Source organism: Chiloscyllium punctatum, chromosome 24 (genome assembly GCF_047496795.1).
Source record: "Chiloscyllium punctatum isolate Juve2018m chromosome 24, sChiPun1.3, whole genome shotgun sequence".
Taxonomy (NCBI): domain Eukaryota; kingdom Metazoa; phylum Chordata; class Chondrichthyes; order Orectolobiformes; family Hemiscylliidae; genus Chiloscyllium; species Chiloscyllium punctatum.
In genome coordinates, this window is record NC_092762.1 from 77,243,774 (window position 1) to 77,255,320 (window position 11,547).

Consider the following 11,547-nt stretch of genomic DNA (forward strand, 5'->3'; position numbering starts at 1 on the left):
GAAATATCTGACTTTGGTCCTATTAATTTTTCTTTAATTAATTTCAAAGGCCCTCTCACTTCATGTCCAAATATTAACTCAAAGGGAGTAAACTGAGTAGATTCATTTGGAGAAAAGGGTCAGTTAGACTCGAAACGTCAGCTCTTTTCCCTCCTTACAGATGCTGCCAGACCTGCTGAGATTTTCCAGTATTTTCTCTTTTGGTTTCAGCTTCATTTGGGGTATCTCTAATGGCAAACAATATGAATGGGATACCTTTAAACAATCATTTGGATAATCTGGACAGTATCCTCTTAACATGGTCTCCAGGGTCTAATGCCACCTTTCCAAGGCTCCCTGGGATTCAGGGTGATACACACTTGATTTAACGTTCTGTATGCCTCAGCTATTCATGACTTCCATAAGCAGCCTAATGGTAAAATTAGGCCCTTGGTCAGACTGAATCTCTTTGGGCAGCCCATACCCCTTGAAGAAAGCTACCAACTCCTCCACCACACTTTCTGCCTTAATAATCAGTAATGTAATTGTCTCCGGAAATCTGGTAGACACATCCATTATGGTTAGCAAGTACTAATTCCCATATTTAGTTTTTGGGAAGGATCCTACATAATCAATCATAACCCGTGTGAAAGGTTCTTTGAATGTGGGAATTGGCAACAATGGTGCTGGTTTTATCACTGCCTATGGCTTACCCACCATTTGGCACGTATGACATGTACGGCAAAATTTAACCACATCCTTGTGCAGTCCAGGCCTTTAAAAGTGCTTTTGTACCTTAGCCTGAGTCTTTTTCCCACCTAGATGACCTCTCAGTGGTACTTCATGTACTACCTGTAACATTTCTTGTCTGTATGCTAGCGGCAACACAATCTGGTACACTTTCACCCGTTTCGCCTCTGCATTAACCCGCTGTGGTTTCATGTTAGGATTCTTATCTTTAAGATAATAACCTTCAGGAATATATTATGACTCTTTTTCTGATAATGCATCTATATATATATATCTTTCATTGTCTCATTTTTCTGTTGAAGGTCCATTAGCCTTTCAGGACTAAACACCCCTGCCTGTCAGATTTTTCCTGCACCATTACATCAAAGAAGGTGTCAGCTAGCTGAACCTCAACTCCTTCATCTTTCTCTTTAGTTTTTGCTTCTTGCTGTGGCTTACGACAGTGGGATCTTGTTACAAAACAGTCTGGAAAAATTCCAGGATATTTGTCTTTAACTCCTTAGTTCCCTGTTCTTCCTTGGGCTTCTCCACAATAAGGGGTGTCACTTCCACCTCGGATCCTGCTAAATCTTTCCCAAGAATAAACCGTATTCCTGGAACTGACACTGTCAGTCACTCCCATTGTTACTTCCCCAGTCTTGATTTGGCTCTCTAACCTGATCTTACCACAGGGGAACACTAAATTTCTGTCCATCACTTCCACAAATTACCACTCTCTCAGGCAACATGTCAGAAAGAGTGCAAACATTTTTACTATTAAGACTGATTAGCTTCCATATCTCTCAAACTTATAATTTCTTACCCTTCTCCCCCTTTCTTCCTGAGTAAACTTTATCCACAAAGATGTAGTCTTTATAGAGACCAGACACTAACTCAATACCCAGCCCTGCCTAGACTGTGCACTCTCCTGCAACACCTCAACCTTTCTTGGGGTTTCCTTTACTACTTCCATTAAACTCACTGGCTTAGCTTCTTTTACCACATTTTCCCACAATGCCTTTCTTCAATGACCAGCACTGTGGGTTTACATATCTCACCTTACCACAGTGAAAATACCTGAGGCTTTTCACCTCCTTTTCACCCCCTAGAACTTCTTTTTTCATCTGTGGTAAACTATTTCCAGCGTGAGATACTTTGTTTTGTAGTGAAGGATCTCGCCTTTTCCCGATTTCTATCACTCATAGGATGAAATTCCTGTCAGAAGCTAAATTTCATCTTGTGCACCAATGCATATTCATCTGTCATCTTTGCCGCTCTTTTCACATCTTGAACTTTCTGTTCATCCACATAAACTCACTTCCAGGGATAATAAGGATTTTAAAACTCTTCTGCAGAATAATCTCTCTTCAAGCCTCATCTGTCTTGTCTATTTTTAAGGCCTGCACCAATCTATCAAAATTGCTATGTTTAATTCTTTCGAACTCAACAAAAGTCTGACCTGGTTCCTTCTTTATGTTTCTGAATGGCTGTCTATATGCTTCTGGTACCAATTTACAAGCACTTAAAATAACTTTTTTGACATCTGCATAATCTCTTGACCCCTCATCTGATAGCGCTGCAAATATCTCACTGGCCCTGCCTACCAACTTAGTCTAAACTGGCATCACTCAGAAGTTCTATGGCCACTCTGTTTAGCCAATCTTTCAAATGAAATAAAAAAAGGCTTCAACTTCTTTCTCATCAAAATGTGGCAATATTTTAACATATTTGTAGACGTCATTACCTTCTCCCTTAATTTCCATCTTGTTAACTTGACCTTCCTGATTAATTCATAGCTTCTGAAGTTCAAATTCTCTCTCCCTTTCTTCTTGTTCAGCTAAGAGCCTTTTCTCCTTTTCTCTTTCCTCTAACATGGCTCTTCTTTCCCTTTCCTTATCTTCTAACTCCATTTGCATCAATTGCAATTTAAGTTTTTCTAACTTTACTGCACTTCTGTATTTCTCTGATATACCTAAGTGCTTGACCAACTCATTACAATGTCACCCTTCCTTTTGTTCCTGGTTAAACTAATTTCAAATCTATTTGCTAATTCTAAATGTATATCCTTCCTCTGTCTTTCTAAACTTTCTTGGAAAATTTGGGAAGCATCTTGAAACTCCAGAACCTCTTTAGCAATCTTAAGAGCAATTACCCTTATTTTTAATTTAACTAACCACAAGTAACCAAAATTAAACAGATTTTCCCACTTACATATTATTTAAAAATCAAGGACACTAATTGGCAAATGTTTAATTCTGCTGGGACCTTTTGTACCCCAAATCAATTCCGATCTGTCCAAATCCCTGACAGGATCTGTCCAAACCTGTCCAAATCTCAGCCCAGATATCTGGTTGACATGGATGGGGTTGGAACAACAGGTCTGTTTCCATGCTGTACATCTCTATGACTCTATGACACGAAGGTGAACCTCTTTGTTAATTAAACCAAACACCCAGAAAAGCGCACCTCACTTCGTAATCTGTTAAAATATGAGTGACAGAGAACTTCCAAATTCCACTATTTAAAGAAAATAACATCTATTTATTTTTAACTTTAAAAGTGAACATTAAACAACACTACTCACAACTCGAAACTCTCCTTTTTCTTAACTGCTTACTAACTGCCTCCAACTCTATAACAATATACTGTTTCAATAAGACACTTATTATAATTACAACAACTTAATTTCAAAACCACATAGTTGCTGTCTTCTTCTGTCTTCATTCTTCCAGCTGCTGATCTGCCTGAGTCATCTTCTTTCTTTTTATTGCAAGTATGTTTCACATGCAAAGATACCTTTAATAGACAGTGTTTTCTAATTTCTTTGAGAGCAAGATGTTAGCCCTCCATGAGTTTCTCTCTCTGAAGCAATTGGTCTCTGACCAATTTTCAAAATGTCAGCATTTTTATGCCTCCAACATCAGATCGTCTCATTGGTTCACTGTTGGCAAAACAATAAATTCAAATGTGATTGGGTTTTAGTATCCTGGGGCATAATTTAAACTGATTAAATTCAAATCATTGTCAAAACAGCAAACAACTCAGGTAACTATTTCACAGTCAAATGTTACATATTTTCAATTTTCCAGTCTACTCTGTGACTGCCATTTAGTTATATAAACAGGTGCTTGTAAGCTCTCAGTTCATAACAGCGTTCTCTCTCTCTTAAAGGTACGGTACATACCTTCAACTTCATATCAGAGCAAGTACCATCCTTACGTGGGTCTGGCCTACATGTGACTCCAGATCATCAGCAGTACCCACTGAAATCATGCTGCAGGTCAAGGGGAATGCAAGTTGACAACAAAGACTGACTGAGTCAGCATTGCTTCCATCCCATGAGAGTTAAAAAAAATGCTAATGGCTTTTGTTAAAAATACTTTGAAGGAAACATGTGATATAACCACCGCTGACAATAATTTCTGTCCTATATTCAGAATGAGGTCTGAAAACTGATAGGTGTGTTGTCATAGAGTTATAGATATGTACAACATGGAAACAGACCCTTTGGTCCAACTCATCCATGCCGACCAGATTCCCAACCTAATCTAGTCCCATTTGCCAGTATTTGGCCCATATCCCTCTCAACCCTTCCTACTTATATACCCATCCATATGTTATGTCATGTTTTGGAGGTTTGCAATGGAAAATAAGGAAACTGTGTTACGAAACTGCACAAAATATTTCAGAGACAAAAACAGAAATTGCTGGAAAAGCACAGCAGGTCTGGCAGCATCTGTGAAGGGGAAATCAGAGTTAATGTTTTGGGTCCAGTGACCCTTCCTCAGAACTTGGGTCACTGGACCCAAAACATTGACTCTGATTTCTCTTCACACAAACTGCCAGACCTACTGAACTTTTCCAGCAACTTCTGTTTATGTTTCTGATTTACAGCATCTGCAGTTCTTTCAGTTTTTAATTTGCATAAAATTTCAAGGTTTCAAATCAATTTGAGACACCTTGGATAGCATTGTGTTTTGTCCTTTCTTAGTGGTTATTGGGAGCCTTAGTTTGCCCTCAGAGTACACTAAAGTGCCTTGCAGCCTAATAATTACATTGAAAACACTGTGGCTTTTGTGTCTGAGTTAAATAATTGTAGGTTCAGGTCCTGCTCCAGAGACTTGGCTGATATTCAGTTGAGTAGTGAGGATGTGCCTCATTGCCAGAAGTGCTGCCTTTCAGGTAAGGTGTTAACCCAAAGCCCCACCTGTCCTCTCAGGTGGATCTCAAAGATTCCATGGCACTATTTTAAAGAAAAGCAAGGAAACAATCCTCCGCATCTTGATAAAAATTTACCCCACAATCGATATTATCTGGACATTGCTAATTATGCGAGTTTGCAGTCCACTAATTGGCTGGTGATATCCTACATTTTATTTATTTGGGGATTGATTGATTTGATTTATTGTCACGTGTATCTAAGTACAGTGAAAAGCTTTGCTTGAGAGCAGTACTGACCGATCATAGTAAGCAAGTACATACAGATCAGAGAGTGAAAAAAACAACTTGGACAGTGTAAGACAAACAGGTTACATTGTACAGGATGTGCACTAGGCAAGAGCAACATCAACAGGGTCAGCATTATTCAAAGTTAAAGAATCCGCTCATCAGTCTAAGAATAGCCAGAAAGAAGCTGTTCTTGAACTTGCTGGTGTGTGTGTGTTCAAGCTTCTGTACCTTCTGCCTGATGGAGGAGGTTGTAGAAGAGCATTGTCGGTGTACGATGGGTCTTTGATCATGTTGGCAGCCTTTCCACAGCAACAAGACGTGTAATTGGACTGTGGGAGGTTGGTTTCCGTGATGGTCTGGGCAGTGCACACAAGCTCCTATAGTTCCTTATGGTCCTGGGCAAAGCAGGTGCCATACCAGGCCATTACACACACGGACAGTATGCTTTCTATGGTCCATCTGTAAAATTTGGTGAGGGTCCTTATGCTGAAAGTGTGTTGCTGGAAAAGCGCAGCAGGTCAGGCAACATCCTGAGGGTCCTTATGGGCATGCCAAATTTCCTGATCTGCCTAAGGAAGAAGAGGCATTGTTGTGCCTTATTGACTCTTGCACTTATATGGGAATTCAGGACAGGTTGTTGGTTGTTATCACTCCTAGGAACTGACGCTGTGCACCCGCTCAATCTCAGTTCCGTTGATGTAGGTGGAGGCGTGTTCTCCTTTTTCTTTGAAGTCAATGATCATTTCTTTAATTTTGCTGACATTGAGAGAGTGGTTGTTCTCATTGCACCCTTCTGTCTCCTGTGGGTTGGGTGTGGGCTTTGAAAATGAAGTTAGCATTTATTACCCAGAGGGCTGTTACAGTAAACATACAGCATCTGCAATGGGCAGGTTTCTTTCCCTAAACAGTATTCATAAACCTGATGGTTTTTTTCCCTCAACAATGGTTATCTTGGGCTGCTTTTCTTTCATCAAATTCAAATTTCACCATCCACAGGATATGAGCCTATGGCCCCAGAACATTAATGTATGGGATTACTAGTCCAGCAACGAGCACCATTATGCCACCACCTCCTCTAACAGTGCTTCAAAATTATTTTGTTGCCTCTCAAGCACTTTGGGTTGCCACCATTGTTAGCTGTCACTCAATGGAGTGTGACTTGTTGGTACGTATTTCTTCCCTGGGATTTCATGTGACTGAAAAGTTGGGTGTGCTGCAGTCATGTAAGGTATTATAAGAATGTAGGTTTATTGGTGATGGACAAGTGCAGATAATAATGGTAATAATTGATTATAATCCCAAATGGAAAATCCATTTTTATTTAAAACAACTTTGCACACAGCAACACTGGCCCCTGCATAGAATCTATATCCTGAAAACACACAACTGAATAAAACAATTATGTGTCATGCTAACTCATCAATCGATGTTACATACATTAAACAAATTCCACTGATTTCCCTGTAAGTCCTTTTACATTCTTTCTTTACCAAATAATAAAAATTATTTTCCTTTAAATGATATTGTACTGCTTGCTTCAATAAACACCTGCAGTAAAACATCCCAGCATTCAATATTTTCTGCATATCCAACTTTAGTCTTGAGTTTGAGCCACCTCATTCCAAAGTGGACAACCTTTTGTTACCCACCCTCTGAGAATTACTCTCAGTCTGGAGAAACATGGCCCTCATGTTCCAACAAAAATAGCTTTTTTCTCATAATGATAGTATATTGTTATTAATGTTTATTTTTCTTGAACACTAATGGCAGTGTTTCTCCTTAGGCCTGTTCCTCTTCCTGTGACCTCTACTTGGCAAGTTCCAAAAGCAACTTGATTCACATCATCAGTTCAACTTTCTGGAGAATCATAGGCTCGTAACCAAGTCTCATTACAGTGGGTTGACACCTCAGAGAAAACTACTATTTCCAATCACAGTTCTCCACCAAAGTGCAATCATTATTCTCAGCAGCTTGTGAGAGTGAGCATCTGCAGATGCAATTAGCATTAGAACCAATGCAGTTCCCCTGTTATTATTTTCTCTCCTCAGCACCATGCTGCCATGCAGCATCACAGCATTGTCATTCAGAGCCTCGAGGTGTGAGAAATTGGGTTCAAATTCCATCATAATGACAACTGGTAACATTTTAGATTCAATAAAAAGCTACCCTGATGGTGGCCCTGACTGTAAAAACTCCTCTGGTTCATTAATGCCCTTTAAGAAATTTGCCATCCTTACCTGATCTCACCTACGTGTGACTTCAGACCCAGAGCAATGTGGTTGACTTTTAACTATCCTTTGAGCAATAAATGGGTAATAAATGCTGGTCTAGTCAGAAACACCCCATCTCGTGAATTAATTTAAAAAGAGGGAACACATCAAATCAGCCATGATTCAAATGGATAACAGAACAGGCCTCCTAGTTCATAAGCATTGCCCTGGCTAAACATTTATCACTTCCAAGTCCACAAATGCCAGGGCACTTGTATAATAAGTTTACAGAGGAACCTCGGTTAACCGGACGAGATGGGCGGGCACTATTTTGTCCAGATAATTGATTATACGGCTAAATGATTCAATACCTCTCCTCTGGAGCTCAAAGTTTTCTGAAGTTTCCTTTGTTCCTCGCTCTGCCTGCCTTGCTACCCATCTCTAGCTTAGGGTTTGTTTCTGTGCAGACACACACTTGTGTGTAAGGGACCTGCAGCATTGCTGAAACCTCACCCCTCGCCCCAATCAGATCAATGGGATTGATACAGCAAGCACTCACTAAGTCCACCCCCTATTCAGGAGACTAGAGAGCAGCACACCGTGCGTCAGCCCCCGTCCCCTGTTTGTCCCCACAACCCATCCAACGCCGCCACCCACCGTCCATGCCCCCTCCTACCCCAACCCCCACCCACTGTCTGCCCCCCTTGTCTGCACCCTCCGGCCCCTGTACACCCCTCTCCAGGGCAGCCAGACTGGACACCAACAGTAAGACTGCTGCTGCCTTTGGGGGGGGGGGGGGGGGGGGTGAGTTTCAAAATGGCATGCACACAATGTTTTGCTAAGTTCCACCTGTTGAAGAAATTAGGGGAGTTTAAGGTGGAGAGAGAGAGAGAGAGATATCCAGGACTGTTCTCATTTCAGTAAACTGGGTTCATGTTTAATTATTGTAAACAAAAGACATGATCAGTGTTAGAAACGTCTCTTTGATGTAGTGTTTCTATCAGGACCTTGAGATCTTCTTCAGATTATCCAAAATTCGGATAATGGAGATTCTTCTGTATTTGGAAGCACTAGCTTTTGGAGTCCTACTCCTTCATCAGGTGGTTATTGGAGTAGCACTCCGAAAGCTAGTGCTTCCAAATAAACCTGTTGGACTAGAACTTGGTGTTGTGTGATTTTCAACTTTGTGCACCCCAGTCCAACACTGGCACCTTCAAATATGGCAATTGTATTGCACTTTATGCCAATCTTGCTGTGACTGATGAACAAAGTCATGTCTCTTTCAACTGTATGACCATTTACCACACCAGATAGTATGTTTAGCCATTGGGATGTTTTACATACTATGCAATTTACTTTCTTAGCCATGCCGTTTGTTTTAGGCTTTAACTGTATTGAAAGATTATGTTCCTGATACACCCTCATGCCATCTGTGTTCAAATCACAACCAATGTGTGTAGCACAGCAATAAACGTAACAGATTGAGATCAGCTTTGTCATTCTTGATAGAGAGGAACAGTTAGAAAAGTAAGGTTTGATGTGGGAATTCATTGCTAGAACATAAAAAATGCAACTTCTTAAAAGATCATTTCAATAAATAGTCATACACAAAAACAACATTAACTTGTTAATGAAAAGGAAATTGAATGTTTACATTTTTAGGTCATCGACCTGCAAATGTACTCTTCCCACAAAGATTTTCACATTGAACAATATTGCACGGAAGTACATTAAGGAAGAAAATATGAGTAAAGGTCATTTGGGGCAACTAGTCCATGCTAGGTTTGCATAAACCTTATCTGGTCTTTACTGATCTAACTCTGTCAGAATAAATCTTTATTCTTTTCTCCCTCATGTTAATATCTAGCCTCCTATTAAACACATCCATACAATTCACTTTGCCCACGCTCAATAATCACTTTGTCACGATTCTCTGGGTGAAGAATTTTTGATTTTCACTTAGAAATTATAATTGGTTACTAAAAATATCAGAATGCATACATATAACTCATATATAACATAGCTTCCCCTTTAAAATATTCTTTAGAAATTACTTCTTTGGCCAAGTGTTTCGTCATTTGGTTAAAATATCTGCTCACATGCCTAGATGTCATACTTAGTTTTTTACTGGCTACAGTCAGCATTGCAATGATACAGACTGGGAAGAGTGGTCTGCAGTCAGTATAGCAGTGAGGCAGGCTGGGAAAGGGGCAGTCTCTGTGTTTATTTCCAAATTCCTAGCATTTACGGTATATTGCCTTCACCCAATAATTATTTGTTCAGATGTACAAACTTTCTGCTTTGTACTTCTTGAAAGGTATGGCCACAATTAAGGATCTTGTTTGGACTATCTGCTGTCATATTAGCACACCATATTGAAGAATTAGTGTGATGCTGTATCTAAAGAATTCTTATCTTCAACCGGAAACACACTTTTAAAAATCCACTCAATTATTGGTTGTAAAATTTTCTAACTTATAGTATCACTTGTCTGAAATCTTTGCAGACTTCTTCTCAAAAATATTCTGCTTTGATCCATACTTAAAGAACTTAACATGTCTTGATCTTTTCCAGGTGTTGTAATAGGCGCCCTAGCCCGGCTTTGTTCTACGGCAATTGATCCCTTGGACACTAATGTTCGCGCTGTTCTTATCCATCAGAGATATGTTGGCAACTCCATTGAACAGTTTACACTCTACTTTATCAACATGGCTGTCATGGCAACTTATCTCCACCAGGAGCACCTGAAGATCATTCCTATATTAGCAGGACTCTTTGCAGTGGCAAGGTGAAGAACAATATTAAACAGGCATTGTTGTTTTTGATATTATTTCTTTAGAGCTAAAGGATGAAGAGTTCTGCCAACAGACTGCTCAATGTGGTTCTAAGCATATGGATCATGATGTCCAACTGCCATCCTTGTTTTGTTATGTGTTTGTTTGTTGTAGGTGGGGCAGGAATAGGATCTCACAATTGGGATCCGGTAACTTCGGAAATAAAATCCACTGCTCTTCCACCACCAGTCACCATCACATTGGTCAGCATGGACCAGTTTGGGCCAAAGGGCTGAGAGACTCCATGCTGAAGGACTGTGGACTCTATGGGCTCCACTGTGATGCCTTCTACAGTCAAATAAAATGACAACCTCACATCATTACACAATACAAGAAAAATGACCGCTTTCAAGTGGATTGTCAAGGTGGATACAACCTTACTCTAAACTCATTGGTCAATTTACTACTTGGAACGTTTTCAACTCCAGAGATCCAAAGAGAGCCAGATACATTGACATGAAAATGTCACTGAATCAATAAACCTTGAATATTGTGGGTTGCGCTGTGGGTGGTGTGGACTTGTTGGGCCGAAGGGCTTGTTTCCACACGGAGTAATCTAATCTAATCTAAAGCTAGTTTAAGTAACTGTGACGATGAGACTAACATCAATTGTCATTAAAAAAAATTCATCAAAACTGTCCCTCAAAGAAGCAAATCTGCCTTATCTGATCTCGTTTACTTGTGACTCCTGAACTACAGCAAAGTCATTGATTCTTAACTTCCCTCTGAAATAGCCTAGAATGCAACTCAGTGCAAGATCAGTTAGAGATGGGCAATAAATGCTTTGCCTGTAATACCCTCATCCCATGAAAGAATAAAAATAATGGTACAGAAAATACTTAGGGGAATTAACAGAATGCTGCTCTTTACATAGAGAAAACCAGAATGCTAGTTGTCATATCCTATCTGAAAGTTTGTATTCCATACTAGAGACCTTAAATTAGATAATCTGCTATTGAAAGGGATACAGCATAGATTTACTAAATTGCAAGTCGCAAATTGAATGAATGGATTGCACAAACAAAGTTTGCATTTTTGTAATTTAGAAGGCTAAAGGATAAGTTGATTGAAGCTTTCAGGGTATGAAAGGAACAGTGTTGATTGACAGAACTATTTTCACTATTTGTCAAATCTTGGACTCAGGGAATCATTTGAAAATTAGACCCAGACCTTTCAAAAATGAAATCAAGAAATGCTTTTATTCAGAAAGAGTGGTAGAATTTTGGAATTCTTTTCTGCAAAGTGTAATTGATGCCAGACCAATTGCGAATTGTAAATCTAAAATGGATAATTTTCTGTTATCCAACAACTATCGACTAAAATGGGTATATAAAGTTTGGTCATGG

The 11,547-nt window shown here is 39.6% G+C and overlaps 1 protein-coding gene across 5 annotated transcripts in view; it reads left to right on the forward strand.

The window, feature by feature from the left end:
- Positions 1 to 11,547, forward strand: part of LOC140494714 (uncharacterized) — a 130,939-nt gene that overhangs the window by 115,761 nt on the left and 3,631 nt on the right. For all 5 annotated transcript variants that reach the window (XM_072594231.1, XM_072594232.1, XM_072594233.1 and 2 more), the window contains exon 3: positions 9,942 to 10,155. In XM_072594231.1, coding sequence (XP_072450332.1) covers positions 9,942 to 10,155 — 214 coding nt within the window. The remainder of the gene's footprint in view (positions 1 to 9,941; positions 10,156 to 11,547) is intronic.